Genomic DNA, 13,176 nt, shown 5'->3' with positions numbered 1-13,176 from the left:
GACACGGAGCAATGGATCCAAACTACAAGAAAGAAGATTCCACCTAAACATTAGGAAGAACTTCTTGACAGTAAGAGCTGTTCGACAGTGGAATTTGCTGCCAAGGAGTGTGGTGGAGTCTCCTTCTTTGGAGGTCTTTAAGCAGAGGCTTGACAACCATATGTCAGAAGTGCTCTGATGGTGTTTCCTGCTTGGCAGGGGGTTGGACTCGATGGCCCTTGTGGTCTCTTCCAACTCTATGATTCTATGATTCTATGATTCTATAGCAAGGGTGTCAGGGGATCTTATGTTACAATTTATACAACAGAAAATAATATTTAGAAGTTATCGGACTCCACTACATTTGTATAGAAAAGGATTGTCTAAGACATCATTTTGTTGGAGCTGTAATAAGTGTAATGCTTCTTTATAACATATGTTTTTATAATGTCCTATACTTAGTAAGTTTTGGGGGGAAGTCATGGATTATATAAATATGACTGTGTGGAAAAAGCTAAAATTTTCAAAGGATAATATTCTTTTGAACTGTATGCCTACTGTAGGGAATTTGATAACCAGACAGCGTAAATGGGTTCTCTATGGCCAAAAGACTGATAATGCTGCATTGGAAAGATAAATATAAAGCTCCATTTATTCAATGGATTGAAGACCTGACTTCACTTCCCATTTATGGATGGGTTGCTTATAGACATAGACTCTGCAACGACAAGTATACTGAAATTTGGAAGTCATTTATACAAAAGGCAGTAAGTTAAAAATGGTCATTTTTAACTGTTAACAATTATAATAGCGGTATACTATTTTCTTTTTTCGCTTTTTCTTCTTTTCTGCAGGTTTTTCTTTTTTTTAAAAGCATCTGTTTCGTAAAGAAAATGAAAGAAAGAAAGAAAGAAAGAAAGAAAGAAAGAAAGAAAGAAAGAAAGAAAGAGGGTTCTCTCAAACCCCTAACTGAAGGTTGTAGGTAGTGAACCTGGGATCTTCTGCAAATGTTTTATCATTAAACCACAGCCTTCCTCCTTCCTCCTGAAACATTCCAGCAAACATTTCCTCTGCAACCAAGTTCTCCGCCTCTACCAGATACTCACGTCAGTGGTGGAGCGTGTTTTCATAGCATTGGGGGCAGGGGCATAGCTGCCAGTTACGGCATCCAGAGCGGTAGGGGCGGGACGATCTGCCCACGGGGGTGCCACCGCGATCCCACCTCCGCGACCTGCGCATGGCACCACCGCTGCGATCCACGCATGGCGCTGCTGCTGTGATCCGTGCACAGCACTGCCGCCGCAAACCCACCACAATGATCACAGCAGTGGCAGCTGGGGCGAGCACCGCTCCACCGATCCGCCTGGAGGATTTTGTCACCCTCCCCCAGGGATGGCACCCGGGGTGGTGCCCCCCACCCACCCTCATCTTCCTCCACCAGTGACTGGGGGGCACACGTTTCAGGGGGCAGAGTGTGATGGGCAAACAGAGCTGCCATGCACCAGCCCAGCCAGAGCCAGAGCAACATCAGCCCCGAGCCATTCTTCAAGGCTGGAATGATCCCAGCCTTGCAAAGTGCACCTGGCCCTGCAGCGCTTTGCGAGGCTGGGATCTCAGGGAGGTTGGCGTGAGAAGGATGCCATGCACCCTTTGATCCCAGCCTCGCCTTCGAGGATTGCATGGCTGTCATGTCCTCCTCCCACCGCCCTCCCAAGTCAGTTCCATGGTGGAGGGCTGGCTCAGGGAGGGTGACATAAGCAGCACGCTCCCAAGAAAAATGTTCCTTGGACGCTCACCCCAGCAAGCCTTCCCTGCTATGCCCCTGACTCACATTTATCTGCTAGGAAACTGAGCAGCCTCCCTGTTTTTCCTATACCTCCCCTGCCCCATTTTCTTTTCTCAGTTGATACATCAACATTCCAGAGCTCTTGGAAGCTCCCAGGTGCCTGTCAGGCCATTGGGAGAGAGAGAGAAATATTATTTGCCTTCTAATTACAAAATCATATTGTCCTCCCACCTGTTTTCTTCAGTTCGAAGCCATTTCCTCCATGCTCATTAATACTCACCCCAGAATGCTGAGTTCCAGACCCAAAGGCAGATGAGGATGAAGCTTGTCCTCCCCATGGCTGGACAAGGAGGGAGAGAGAAGAAATCGTGTTTGGATATTATTTATTTTTGTATTATTTCACCAAATATATATATACCACTTGATTGTAGAAAAAGACCTCAAAGGCGTTTACAGAAAAGATAAAATATAAAGCAACAGAATTATTACTTTTAAAAAATACAACCATGATTTAAGACATACAGAAAGTTAGGACTACAATAAAATAGCCTAAAACAAATTAAAACTCATACAAACTGGACAGGCTTTCCTAAATAATAGTATCTTCAGCAGGCACCCAAAAGAATACGATGAAGGAGCCTGCCTGATATCAATAGGCAAGGAGCTCCAACGTTTCAGTGCTGCCACAGTAAACAATCAATTTCCTACAGATGTGGTGTGAGTATTATGCGGCACCTGTAAAAGTGAGAATTCTGCCGATTGAAGTGGTTGAGTGGGTATATATGGGGTAAGTTAATGGGGTATGGAGACTAGAGCTTATGGGGCACTGTCCTCAGCCAGACCCTGCCTGCCTGCCTTCATATTTGCAAGCAGAAGAAGAAGAAGAGTTTGGATTTGATATCCCGCCTTTCACTCCCTTTAAGGAGTCTCAAAGCGGCTAACAATCTCCTTTCCCTTCCTCCCCCACAACAAACACTCTGTGAGGTGAGTGGGGCTGAGAGACTTCAGAGAAGTGTGACTGGCCCAAGGTCACTCAGCAGCTGCATGTGGAGGAGCGGAGACGCGAACCTGGTTCACCAGATTACGAGTCTACCGCTCTTAACCACTACACCACACTGGCTCTCAGTGTCCTCCTTCTTAGTCTTGGTTTCCCCTTCTAGAACTCCACAGGGAAGGAGATGGGGACAAATCTAACAGCAATCAGTTCCGTCTGTCAATATTTTTGCCTTCGCCCGTTAGCCTCCCTGCCTTTGCTGATCCAATCACAATGGGCATCAGCCACCACTAAACATAGCTAGTTTATTATTGTTCCAGGCCAGGGGTCAGCAAACCTTTTCAGCAGGGGGCTGGTCCACTTTCCCACAGACCTTGGGGGGGGGCGGACTATATTTTGGAAAGGAAAAAAAAAGGAATGAATTCCTATGCCCCACAAATAACCCAGAGATGCATCTTAAATAAACGGACACATTCTACTCATGTAAAAACACACTGATTCCCAGACTGCCCACAGGCCAGATTTAGAAGGCGATTGGGCTGGATCTGGCCCCTGGGCCTTAGTTTGCCTACCCATGTTCCATGGGTGTGCCACACTGCTGTCACCTCCCAAAAGTTACTGCGAACTTATCTCCGAAGAGTCTCTCCATCTTGGCACGTAGGAACAAAACACTCTTGAGGCTCCCTGAAGACTAACTTAAGAACCTAAGAAGAGCCTGCTGGATCAGGCCAATGGCCTATCTAGTCCAGCATCCTGTTCTCACATTAGCTGAACAGGTGCCTGAGAGAAACGGGCAAGCTGGATATGAGTGCACAAGCACTCTGCCCACCTGTGTTTCTCCACAACTGGAATTCAAAATTACACTCTCTTTGACATCGCCATTGTGGGTAGTAGCCACAATGTAGAAGATTTGGCTAATCCCCTTTAAAAGCCATGCAAGATGGCGGCCCTCCCTGCCTCCCGTGCGAGCAATTAAGAGTGTCCATTATAGTGCTGGCTAGATTGTGCCTCCCCAATCCCCACCTCCCTAAGCAAGAGCCGACTTCCCTGACTAAAGACTAAGGGTGTCCTTCATGAAGGTTAAGTCCATCCATGGCCAGCATGAGCCATATGCCTCTGGAGACCAGTTCCTGGGGAGCACAAGTGGGGAGAGCGCAGTTGTGCACAGGTCCTGCCTGCAGGTTTCCCATAGGCATCTGCTGGGACCCATGAGACAACAGGTTGTTGGGCTATCAGGGTGTTTAGTTTCGTTTGAAATAGGATGGGGCTGGGCTGAAGGACAAAGGAAGTTAAGGAGAACAGTAAGAAACTCTGTAGCTCCTTAAAAGACCTATAAAGCTATGTTGTTGCATTTGCTTCTATAGGCTCAGGGATGCCAACCTGAATAAAATATTGGGGGGGGGCAGTAAGCCCTGCCTCACATAATCGATCACAAGACATGGCACATGCACACCATTTGAATGGCAAGCCCCTGGCCCCCTCAAATATTTAATGGGGGTGTGAAGGGACCTCAGCACCTACGAGCTGGATCCTATGTATAGGCTAAAACCCTCTATCCTTAGATGAAATTTGCAAGGTGGCAGCTAAAACCAATGAACATGATCCAGCCAAAGTTTAAACATTCTCAGATTCTACGAGATCCAGCTGGAGTTCAACCTATGCTGAATTCCCCAGCTGAACTCAATTATGGCTGGAGTACAACTCCCATCATTCATGAGGACAAGCCATATTGGAGCCCAACAACATCTGAAGAGCGAGAGATTCTCTGGCCCTAGTTTGGTCCAGAATCTAAACCCACTAAATGTTGTGATGTTCCCATTTTCTTCTAATTCCAATATCAAACATGGAAATGTCTACTGCCAGCCTTGCTGTGCTGTCTGCAATGGTCATCCTCAAATCATCCAGAAATGCAGGGCATGACCATCATTTAGCATATACTCACCTGCAGAAGGGTGCTGTGCATCCCACAATTGAGTTATTTTCATCCCCATATATAGGCTCCCTTTATCCTCATCCCAGAAGTCTGTTATTTGCATTTCCTCATGGCTGGAGAGAAAGACAGGTTCAACTGGATCCTTTAACATTCATCCATAAAATATAACATTCCAGGTGGGGTACAGAATTCTAGTTACAGGGTCCCAGTGGAATCTAATATTTCCACATACAATGCTTTTTTTAAAAAAATATTTTTTTATTAGGAATTTGAACAAAACATATTATCTTAAAACATATCATCTTTAATTCCCCCCCATTTCCCCCTCCCATAAGACGACCCACCCTCCCCTCCGCCCCTGACTTCCCTCAGCTCCAATCTCTGGTTTCTTTACAGATGCTATTCTCTGCATGTTACAAAATTGTATAAATCCTTAATTTATCTGACTGATTATTGTCAAAAAAAAGTTTGTGAGTGTTTATTGAAAGCCTACCAAGGAGTCCAGTTCACTTTGTTGCTTCTTTAAGTACTTTGTAAAAGGTTCCCATTCATCTTAAAAGTCACAGTTATCCTTTTCCCATAGTTTATGTGTCAGCTTTGCCAATTCTGCATAGTCCATCAGTTTCTCTTGCCATACTTCTATAGTTGTGGTATCCTCATTCTTCCATCCTTGTGCTATTAGGACTCTCGCCACCGTTCTCGCATACATAAAGATATTTTTCACCTTCCTTGGCAAGACTTTCCCTACAATCCCTAACAGAAATGCTTCAGGTTTCTTAACAAATGTTAGATGGAACAATTTCTTCAATTCATTGTACAGTGGTACAATACGTTGCCATTTGCAGTTGTACCTCAGGTTACATATGCTTCAGGTTACATACGGTTCAGGTTACAGACTCCACTAACCCAGAAAAATTACCTTGGGTTAAGTACTTTGCTTCAGGATGAGAACAGAAATTGTGCTCTGGCGGTGCAGCAGCAGCAGGAGGCCCCATTAGCTAAAGTGGTGCTTCAGGTTAAGAACAGTTTCAGGTTAAGTACGGACCTCTGGAACGAATTAAGTACTTAACCTGCGGTACCACTGTACTGTACAAAGATACCCAAGATCCTTTGACAGCTGCAACCACTGAACCTCTCCTATGCCCTCCTTTGGGGTTTTCCAAAGAAAAACTCAACAATTTCAGTGTTTTCCTAAAAAAAGAAGCTCAACAATGTTGGGGTCTCCATAACTTTCAGGGTGTCCTGGTTTTTACTTTTTGAAATATGGCAACTTTTGCAGTGAAATAATAAAATTCTGCAACTGGCTCAGGATTACTCAGCCTCTGATGAAAGGGAGCAAGACAACACACCTATTTTAGTCCCCTGTACCCTTGTTTCTAAGTACAGGGCTGAGAGGACACACACATTCATTGCGTTTTGCTTCTGAAACCAATTAAAGGCAAATTGCAAGAGAAGATGCCCCTCTGACATCCTATGAATGCAATCTACGTGCAGTTCCTGGAGACAGCTCTGAGCATGTTATTAGATCTTGGGTTCTTCTGCCCTGACTGGAGCCTGTAAGAAACACAGAGAGCCAATCACAGCTTTCCAACCCATACATACCCACACAGAAGAAATGTGGGTGTGGCCATCTAACATGACAGCTTCAAGGGCAAAATCTCAGTATCTTTCTTTTTCTCCCCCTATGAGGCAATGGTTTTTATGTACAAGTTTAAAACTATTTGAAGAAGCCTTTAAAGAATTTTATCGCTCACATTCATGCCCCCCGCCTAGCTGATTTTCGCTGCCCTCTGCTCCTATATGCCGACGATGCAGCGATCCTTTCCTACTCTAGAGTCGGTTTATGCAGAGCTCTAAAGATTTTTGCGGCTTAACCCTAACCCTAACCATCTGACAATTAATCATGGGAAATCTAAAGTCCTGGTCTTTACCAGGTCTCGGAAAACTTACAGCTGGAAGTTAGATGGAGTCCAATTAGAACAGGTTTTCAAATTTAAATACCTGGGAGTCTTTTTTCACTACAACCTAAGCTGGAAGCCACAGATACAGTATTTACTAAACAAAGGGAAAACAATACTTTATACTCTACTCCAATTTTTTGCGGCCGACGGAGCCTCCCACATCCCTTCTGCATTGAAGGTATACCACACAAAAGTGGTTTCCACCCTCTGTTATGCTGCCCCGCTCTGGGCCCCAGGGTCCAATTTAACATCGCTGGGGACATTGCAGAATCAGTTTCACCGTCGCCTCCTGAAACTCCCCATGTGTGTGAGCAACGCAGCCATACGTCTGGAGTTAAGGATTGCATCATTGGAGACTGTCATCTGGAAGCAAGTCTTTGGCTATTGGCTGTCCAGCTGGCATAGGCTTCCCGACCATTACCTTTTTCAGTGCCTCTGGCGGGACGACTTTGTCAATCCGTGGGTAGGAAAAATCCATGCCAAACTTCTGAGCATTGGAATTTCCCCAGCGGACTCCTTAAAGATGAACTTACGCTCAGCCAAAAGCCTTATTGAGCAAAGATTAGCAGACATTGAAAATCAACACAACCTCGCCAGGGGTGGGGGTGTCTGCTCCCCCAGGTATCACGGAAGAACCCCACCACTTGGCCTTCCATCATACATGTCATCTCTTTCATCTGTACCACACCGACTTGCATTTATTCGTGCAAGGTTCAATGTCCTTCCATCGAACCTGCTGAGCCACAGATTTTCCAAGGGTTTGGTGTCTCCGCTATGCGTGTGTGACGGGAAAACTGTTGATTCCCTTCCACATATAATGTTCAACTGTCCCCTACATAGCATAGCCAGGACTAAATTCCTGGGTCCTGCTTTGCTGCGCTTGGTTGGCAGGCCTGTTGAGTCACATGCCGCACTACTTTTGCAGGATACAGATCCTTCTGTAACTCTGCAGGTGGCGAGATTCCTGAATGCGGTTATCTCACACACAAAAACCACCAAAAAACAACAACAACCAAAACTAATCGGACAGTTATGAAGAGAGTGCATGTCGGATCTTGTCTTCAGTTTTCCTTTTTCTGTGATCCGTCCCTTGGAGCTCTCCGGGCCCCAAGCTGTTATTTGGCTCTGCTCAATGACCCACCCCTGCATCGTGGTGTTCACCTTCTGGTGTCGAATATATTGGTCTTTATGCCTCTGTGCTTTTATGTTTGTACATACTTTATGGGCTAATAGCCGTAAATAAATAAATAAAAATAAAATACGTCAGAATATCACCCTCGTTAAACATACTTTGACAGAAAAGCAATAAACTGTGATTGGGCCAAGCAATATTCTATAAGTTTACATGTCAGTGGGTCAAGGTGTCTAGTAATTTGATCAGCAAAGAAATAGGGAGGAGTCCTTATCTTCCACTGTCCTGCCAGGAACATTTGAGACAAGACCTGCACCAAAGCCTGCAATAAAATGATTCCTTTGAATCACAGCTATATTTTTGTTGTTGTTGCAAAAGGGAGAGTTATTCGGCGATGTCTGGAGAGCCTAAGGTTCCCCACTCTTGCCCAAGAATCTAGAGCTGTATTAGCACATTCTATCCCATGGAGTGGAGCGGCCTCTGCAAATACTTTTCTTATCCTCTAGAGGGTTGTTTAGTCGTTTAGTCGTGTCCGACTCTTCGTGACCCCATGGACCAGAGCACGCCAGGCACTCCTGTCTTCCACCGCCTCCCGCAGTTTGGTCAGGCTCATGTTGGTAGCTTCGAGAACACTGTCCAACCATCTCATCCTCTGTCGTCCCCTTCTCCTTGTGCCCTCCATCTTTCCCAACATCAGGGTCTTTTCCAGGGAGTCTTCTCTTCTCATGAGGTGGCCAAAGTATTGGAGCCTCAACTTCACGATCTGTCCTTCCAGTGAGCACTCAGGTCTGATTTCCTTAAGAATGGATGCGTTTGATCTTCTTGCAGTCCATGGGACTCTCAAGAGTCTCCTCCAGCACCATAATTCAAAAGCATCAATTCTTCGCCGATCAGCCTTCTTTATGGTCCAGCTCTCACTTCCATACATCACTACTGGGAAAACCATGGCTTTAACTATACGGACCTTTGTTGGTAAGGTGATGTCTCTACTTTTTAAGATGTTGTCTAGATTTGCCATCGCCTTTCTCCCAAGGAGCAGGCGTCTTTTAATTTCGTGACTGCTGTCACCATCTGCAGTGATCATGGAGCCCAAGAAAATAAAATCTCTCACTGCCTCCATTTCTTCCCCTTCTATTTGCCAGGAGGTGATGGGACCAGTGGCCATGATCTTCGTTTTTTTGATGTTGAGCTTCAGACCATATTTTGCGCTCTCCTCTTTCACCCTCATTAAAAGGTTCTTTAATTCCTCCTCACTTTCTGCCATCAAGGTTGTGTCATCTGCATATCTGAGGTTGTTGATATTTCTTCCGGCGATCTTAATTCCGGCTTGGGATTCATCCAGCCCAGCCTTTCGCATGATGAATTCTGCATATAAGTTAAATAAGCAGGGGGACAATATACAGCCTTGTCGTACTCCTTTCCCAATTTTGAACCAATCAGTTGTTCCATATCCAGTTCTAACTGTAGCTTCTTGTCCCACATAGAGATTTCTCAGGAGACAGATGAGGTGATCCTCTAGAGGGTGCATTAGGCTAAATACTCCATAGGCATTCAAAGTACAGTGGCGCCTTGGTTCTCAAACTTAATCCATTCCGGAAGTCCGTTCCAAAACCAAAGCGATCCAAAACCAAGGCGCGCTTTCCCATGGAAAGTAAGGTAAAGTGGATTAATCCATTCCAGACCTTTAAAAACAACCCCTAAAACAGCCATTTAACATGGATTTTACTATGCAACGAGACCACAGATCCATAAAATGAAAGCCATAAACAATGTACTGCAGTCACACACTCAATCAATCAATCAATCAATCAGTAACTAAACTGGGTTCCACACAGTCACAAAAACAAAAAAAGAGCCGTGAAACAAAAACGCAAAATAAGTAGCAAAAACAGACAGACCTCAGTGTAACACTCAAAATGGAAGTGTGGCACTCAAAACTCAAAACAAAAGCATAGTGCTCAAAATGGAGCACTTTCGGCTTCTGAAAAAGGTTCGCAAACTGGAATTCTTACTTCTAGGTTTGCAGTGTTTGGGTTCCAAGTTGTCTGAGTACCAAGGCATTTGAGAACAAGGCATTGTAGGGCAAAAGTTACCAAAAGAGAAGAATTTATTTATGTATGTGACAACAGCGGCCAGAATCTTATTAGCTCAAAGATGGAAAAGCGAGGAAATACCAAAAAAAGAACATTGGCAAGAAAAGTTGATGGAATATGCAGAAATGGCAAAGTTAACTGAGACACTTAAAGATAAAGACAATAATGACTTTAAAAGGGATTGGGAACCCTTTAAGATGTACATACAGAAACAATGCATTGAAATGAACTCACTTGCCGGATTTGACAAATGTAAATAGAAAACACAAATATGAGGTAGAAAGGTCAAGAATAGATTAAGAATATAATTTTAGTTTTAGTATATAAGGTATACAAAATTATGAACAGAAAAAATAAATATATCATAAACCAGAAAGGGAAGTTGGGGGAAGCCACGGGGGGGGGGGCATTAATTGAAAATGTAAAATGCAATTTGAATTTCTGTATATGTTAAAATTTGTTGAAAAATCTTAATAAAAAATTATAAAAGAAAACTGCGTAACATAACAAAGACAATCAGTTGATGTTAAAACACACACAAAAATAAAAGTATACAATCTTTCATTCCTTAATTGATACTTGCTTTATATATCGTTTTGTAATTCAGTTTAACTTGACCTCCGATCCTCCCATTGCATTCCCTGATTAAATTCTTTAAATGTGCACTTGCCTAAGGTTGTCTGACTTACTTTGAGTTTTATCAAATTTTCCTATTTTACCCACAGAAGTTCAATCAAAAGCTGCCAAGGGATTAGTAATTTGACACACACTGCGGCATCTCATGACAGCTCCAACTTGTTGAAACTTGTTTAGCTCAGTTCTTCGTTGGCATGATGCCGCCTTCCACTGGCCTCATGCTCACCGTGAAAGTAAAAGAACAACAACAACCTTGCTACATCAGAGCATAGCTCTATCCAGTCCAGCAGTACAGTGGTGCCTCGCAAGACGAAATTAATTCGTTCCGCGAGTTTTGTCGTCTTGCGATTTTTTTCGTCTTGCGAAGCACGGTGTCGGGAAAGTTTTGGAAAAGCTTCAAAAATCACCAAAGTCTTTAAAAACCTCAAAAAAGGCTACCATACCGCGTTCTATGAGTTGCTCCTCGAAGTCAAGTCGCAACTGTATTAACGGTGTTAAGAAAAAGGAAACAAACTTGCAAGACGTTTCCGTCTTGCGAAGCAAGCCCATAGGGGAAATCGTCTTGCGAAGCAGCTCAAAAAACAAAAAACCCTTTCGTCTTGCGAGTTTTTTGTCTTGCGAGGCATTTGTCTTGCGAGGTACCACTGTAATCAGTTTCCAAGAACAGCCAGTCATGCCTCTGGAAAGCAGCAGAGGTCCAGTAGCTGGAAAACCCAGCCGAACATTTGACAGCAACACATTTCAAGAAGCAGCCATTGTTATAAAGGTAAAGGTACCCCTGACCATTCGGTGCAGTCGCGGACGACTCTGGGGTTACACACTCATCTCGTTCTATAGGCCAAGGGAGCCGCCGTTTGTCCACAGACAGCTTCCGGGTCATGTGGCCAGCATGACTAAGCCGCTTCTGGTGAACCAGAGCAGCGCACAGAAATGCTGTTTACCTTCCCGCTGGAGCTGTACCTATTTATCTACTTGCACTTGACGTGCTTTCGAACTGCTAGGTGGGCAGGAGCAGGGACCGAGCAATGGGAGCTCACCCCATCGCAGGGATTCGAACTGCCAACCTTCCGATCGGCAAGCCCTAGGCTCTGTGGTTTAGACCACAGCGCCACCCGCATCAGCCATTGTTATAGTGTGCAAGTAATTTTGCATGGTTCCAGCGGAGATGCCCCTAAGTCTTTTATCGCTGCCTGTTGTTAAGCAGAAACCCCTTTTCTTGTTTGAAATGGTTGGCTTCCAAACGAGGACTGGTTTGGCCAGCTAATCAATCTCCCTGACGGTTTAGCAAGGGAGAAGGAAAGCAGGGAAGCCGAGAAGTGTCACACAAACATCCTCGGTGTAAGCTCTGCATGCATGTTTGCTCCGCACAGGGCAAAGAGCTCTGCAGCGCACTTGGCTGTACTCAGTGTGGAGTCACCATCTTGCTAGTGTATTTATCTTGTCCCATTCCTAGAGACTGGATTCGAGGCAGAAGCAGCAGAGTGAGGGGCTGGCTTTGTGGGGCTGAATCATGACGGGGGCCAACTGCCGCCACCACCACCCTTCTCCTCTTCCTGACCTGAACATTGCAGTGGCAGCCTGTCCACCAGTCCTCTCCAAGAATGCAAACGAGATCACCAGCTTCCATTTGCATTTACGTCTGGGAGGTGGTGCAAACTGCTTCTGGGAGGTGGTGCAAATTGAGCACGCTGTCACTGCATGCCAGCGGTGGTGGGGATGGTGGCAAGGAAGGTGGCAGCCTTGCTATGGGAAGGAACTATATTTCTTTAAAAAATTCAGGGCAATTCTTGTTACAAATTCAGAAGCCACCCACTGCTGCCGCACCGCTGCTGCATGATTTCTGTTCTCATCCTGAAGCAAAATTCTTACCCTGAGGTACTATTTCTGGTAGAGTCTGTAACCTGAAACATCTGTAACCCGAGGTGCCACTGTAAATAATAAAAATAAGAATAAGAATTTTCCTTTTTATACCCCGCCCATCTGCCTGGGCTGCCCCAGCCACTCTGGGTGGCTTCCAACATATATAAAAACATAATAAAACGTTAGACTTTTTAAAAAACAAACAAACAAACAAAGCTTCCCTATGTAGGGCTACCTTCACATGGCTTGGGGGTTGCATAACTCTATTCCCTCCCAATATTTCTCTGATGAAATAGAGACACCGTACCATACCCTCTAACATTTCTTTGATGAAAGTAGGGACGTCCTAAGGAAAAGCGGGACATTCTAGGATGAAATCAGAAACAAGAATGGCTTCTGTAAATCTGGGACTGTCCCAGGAAAATACCTGGAGGGTCTGAGTCTCACGGAACACATCGGGACCACTTCTGAATAAACGTACACAGGGTTTTACTGATACAGTTTGTGTTTACTCAGATGTAAGCCCCATTATGGTCAGTGAGCCTTACTGGTGTAGTTTGTGCCTCAGTGGCGCAAACATTATCAAAACTGCTCCCCCATGTGGAAAACCCGCAGACCCTCCAAGTTTCCCTATTTTCCAGGGACATCCCTGATTTAGAGAAGCCGTCCCAGTTTCTGATTTGATCCCAGAATGCTCCACTTTTCCTTAGGATGTCCCTATTTTCACTGGAGAAATGTTGGACGGTATGGAGTTATCCGACCCCTGAGCCATCAGAAAGCAATCCTGTATAGGGAAGGGTTT

At 44.8% G+C, this 13,176-nt stretch overlaps 1 protein-coding gene across 1 annotated transcript in view; it reads right to left on the bottom strand.

Moving 5' to 3' along the window:
- Positions 1–4,786, bottom strand: part of LOC144328539 (IgGFc-binding protein-like) — a 30,072-nt gene extending 25,286 nt beyond the window's left edge. The window contains exons 1-2 of the mRNA XM_077932485.1: positions 4,702–4,786; positions 2,046–2,105 (exon numbers count right to left, since the gene is read on the bottom strand). Coding sequence (XP_077788611.1) covers positions 2,046–2,105; positions 4,702–4,750 — 109 coding nt within the window. The 5' untranslated portion in view covers positions 4,751–4,786. The remainder of the gene's footprint in view (positions 1–2,045; positions 2,106–4,701) is intronic.
- Positions 4,787–13,176: the final 8,390 nt, after the last annotated feature.

This window comes from Podarcis muralis, chromosome 7 (genome assembly GCF_964188315.1).
Source record: "Podarcis muralis chromosome 7, rPodMur119.hap1.1, whole genome shotgun sequence".
NCBI classification, from domain to species: domain Eukaryota; kingdom Metazoa; phylum Chordata; class Lepidosauria; order Squamata; family Lacertidae; genus Podarcis; species Podarcis muralis.
This window is presented reverse-complemented; position numbering and strand designations above follow the sequence as displayed.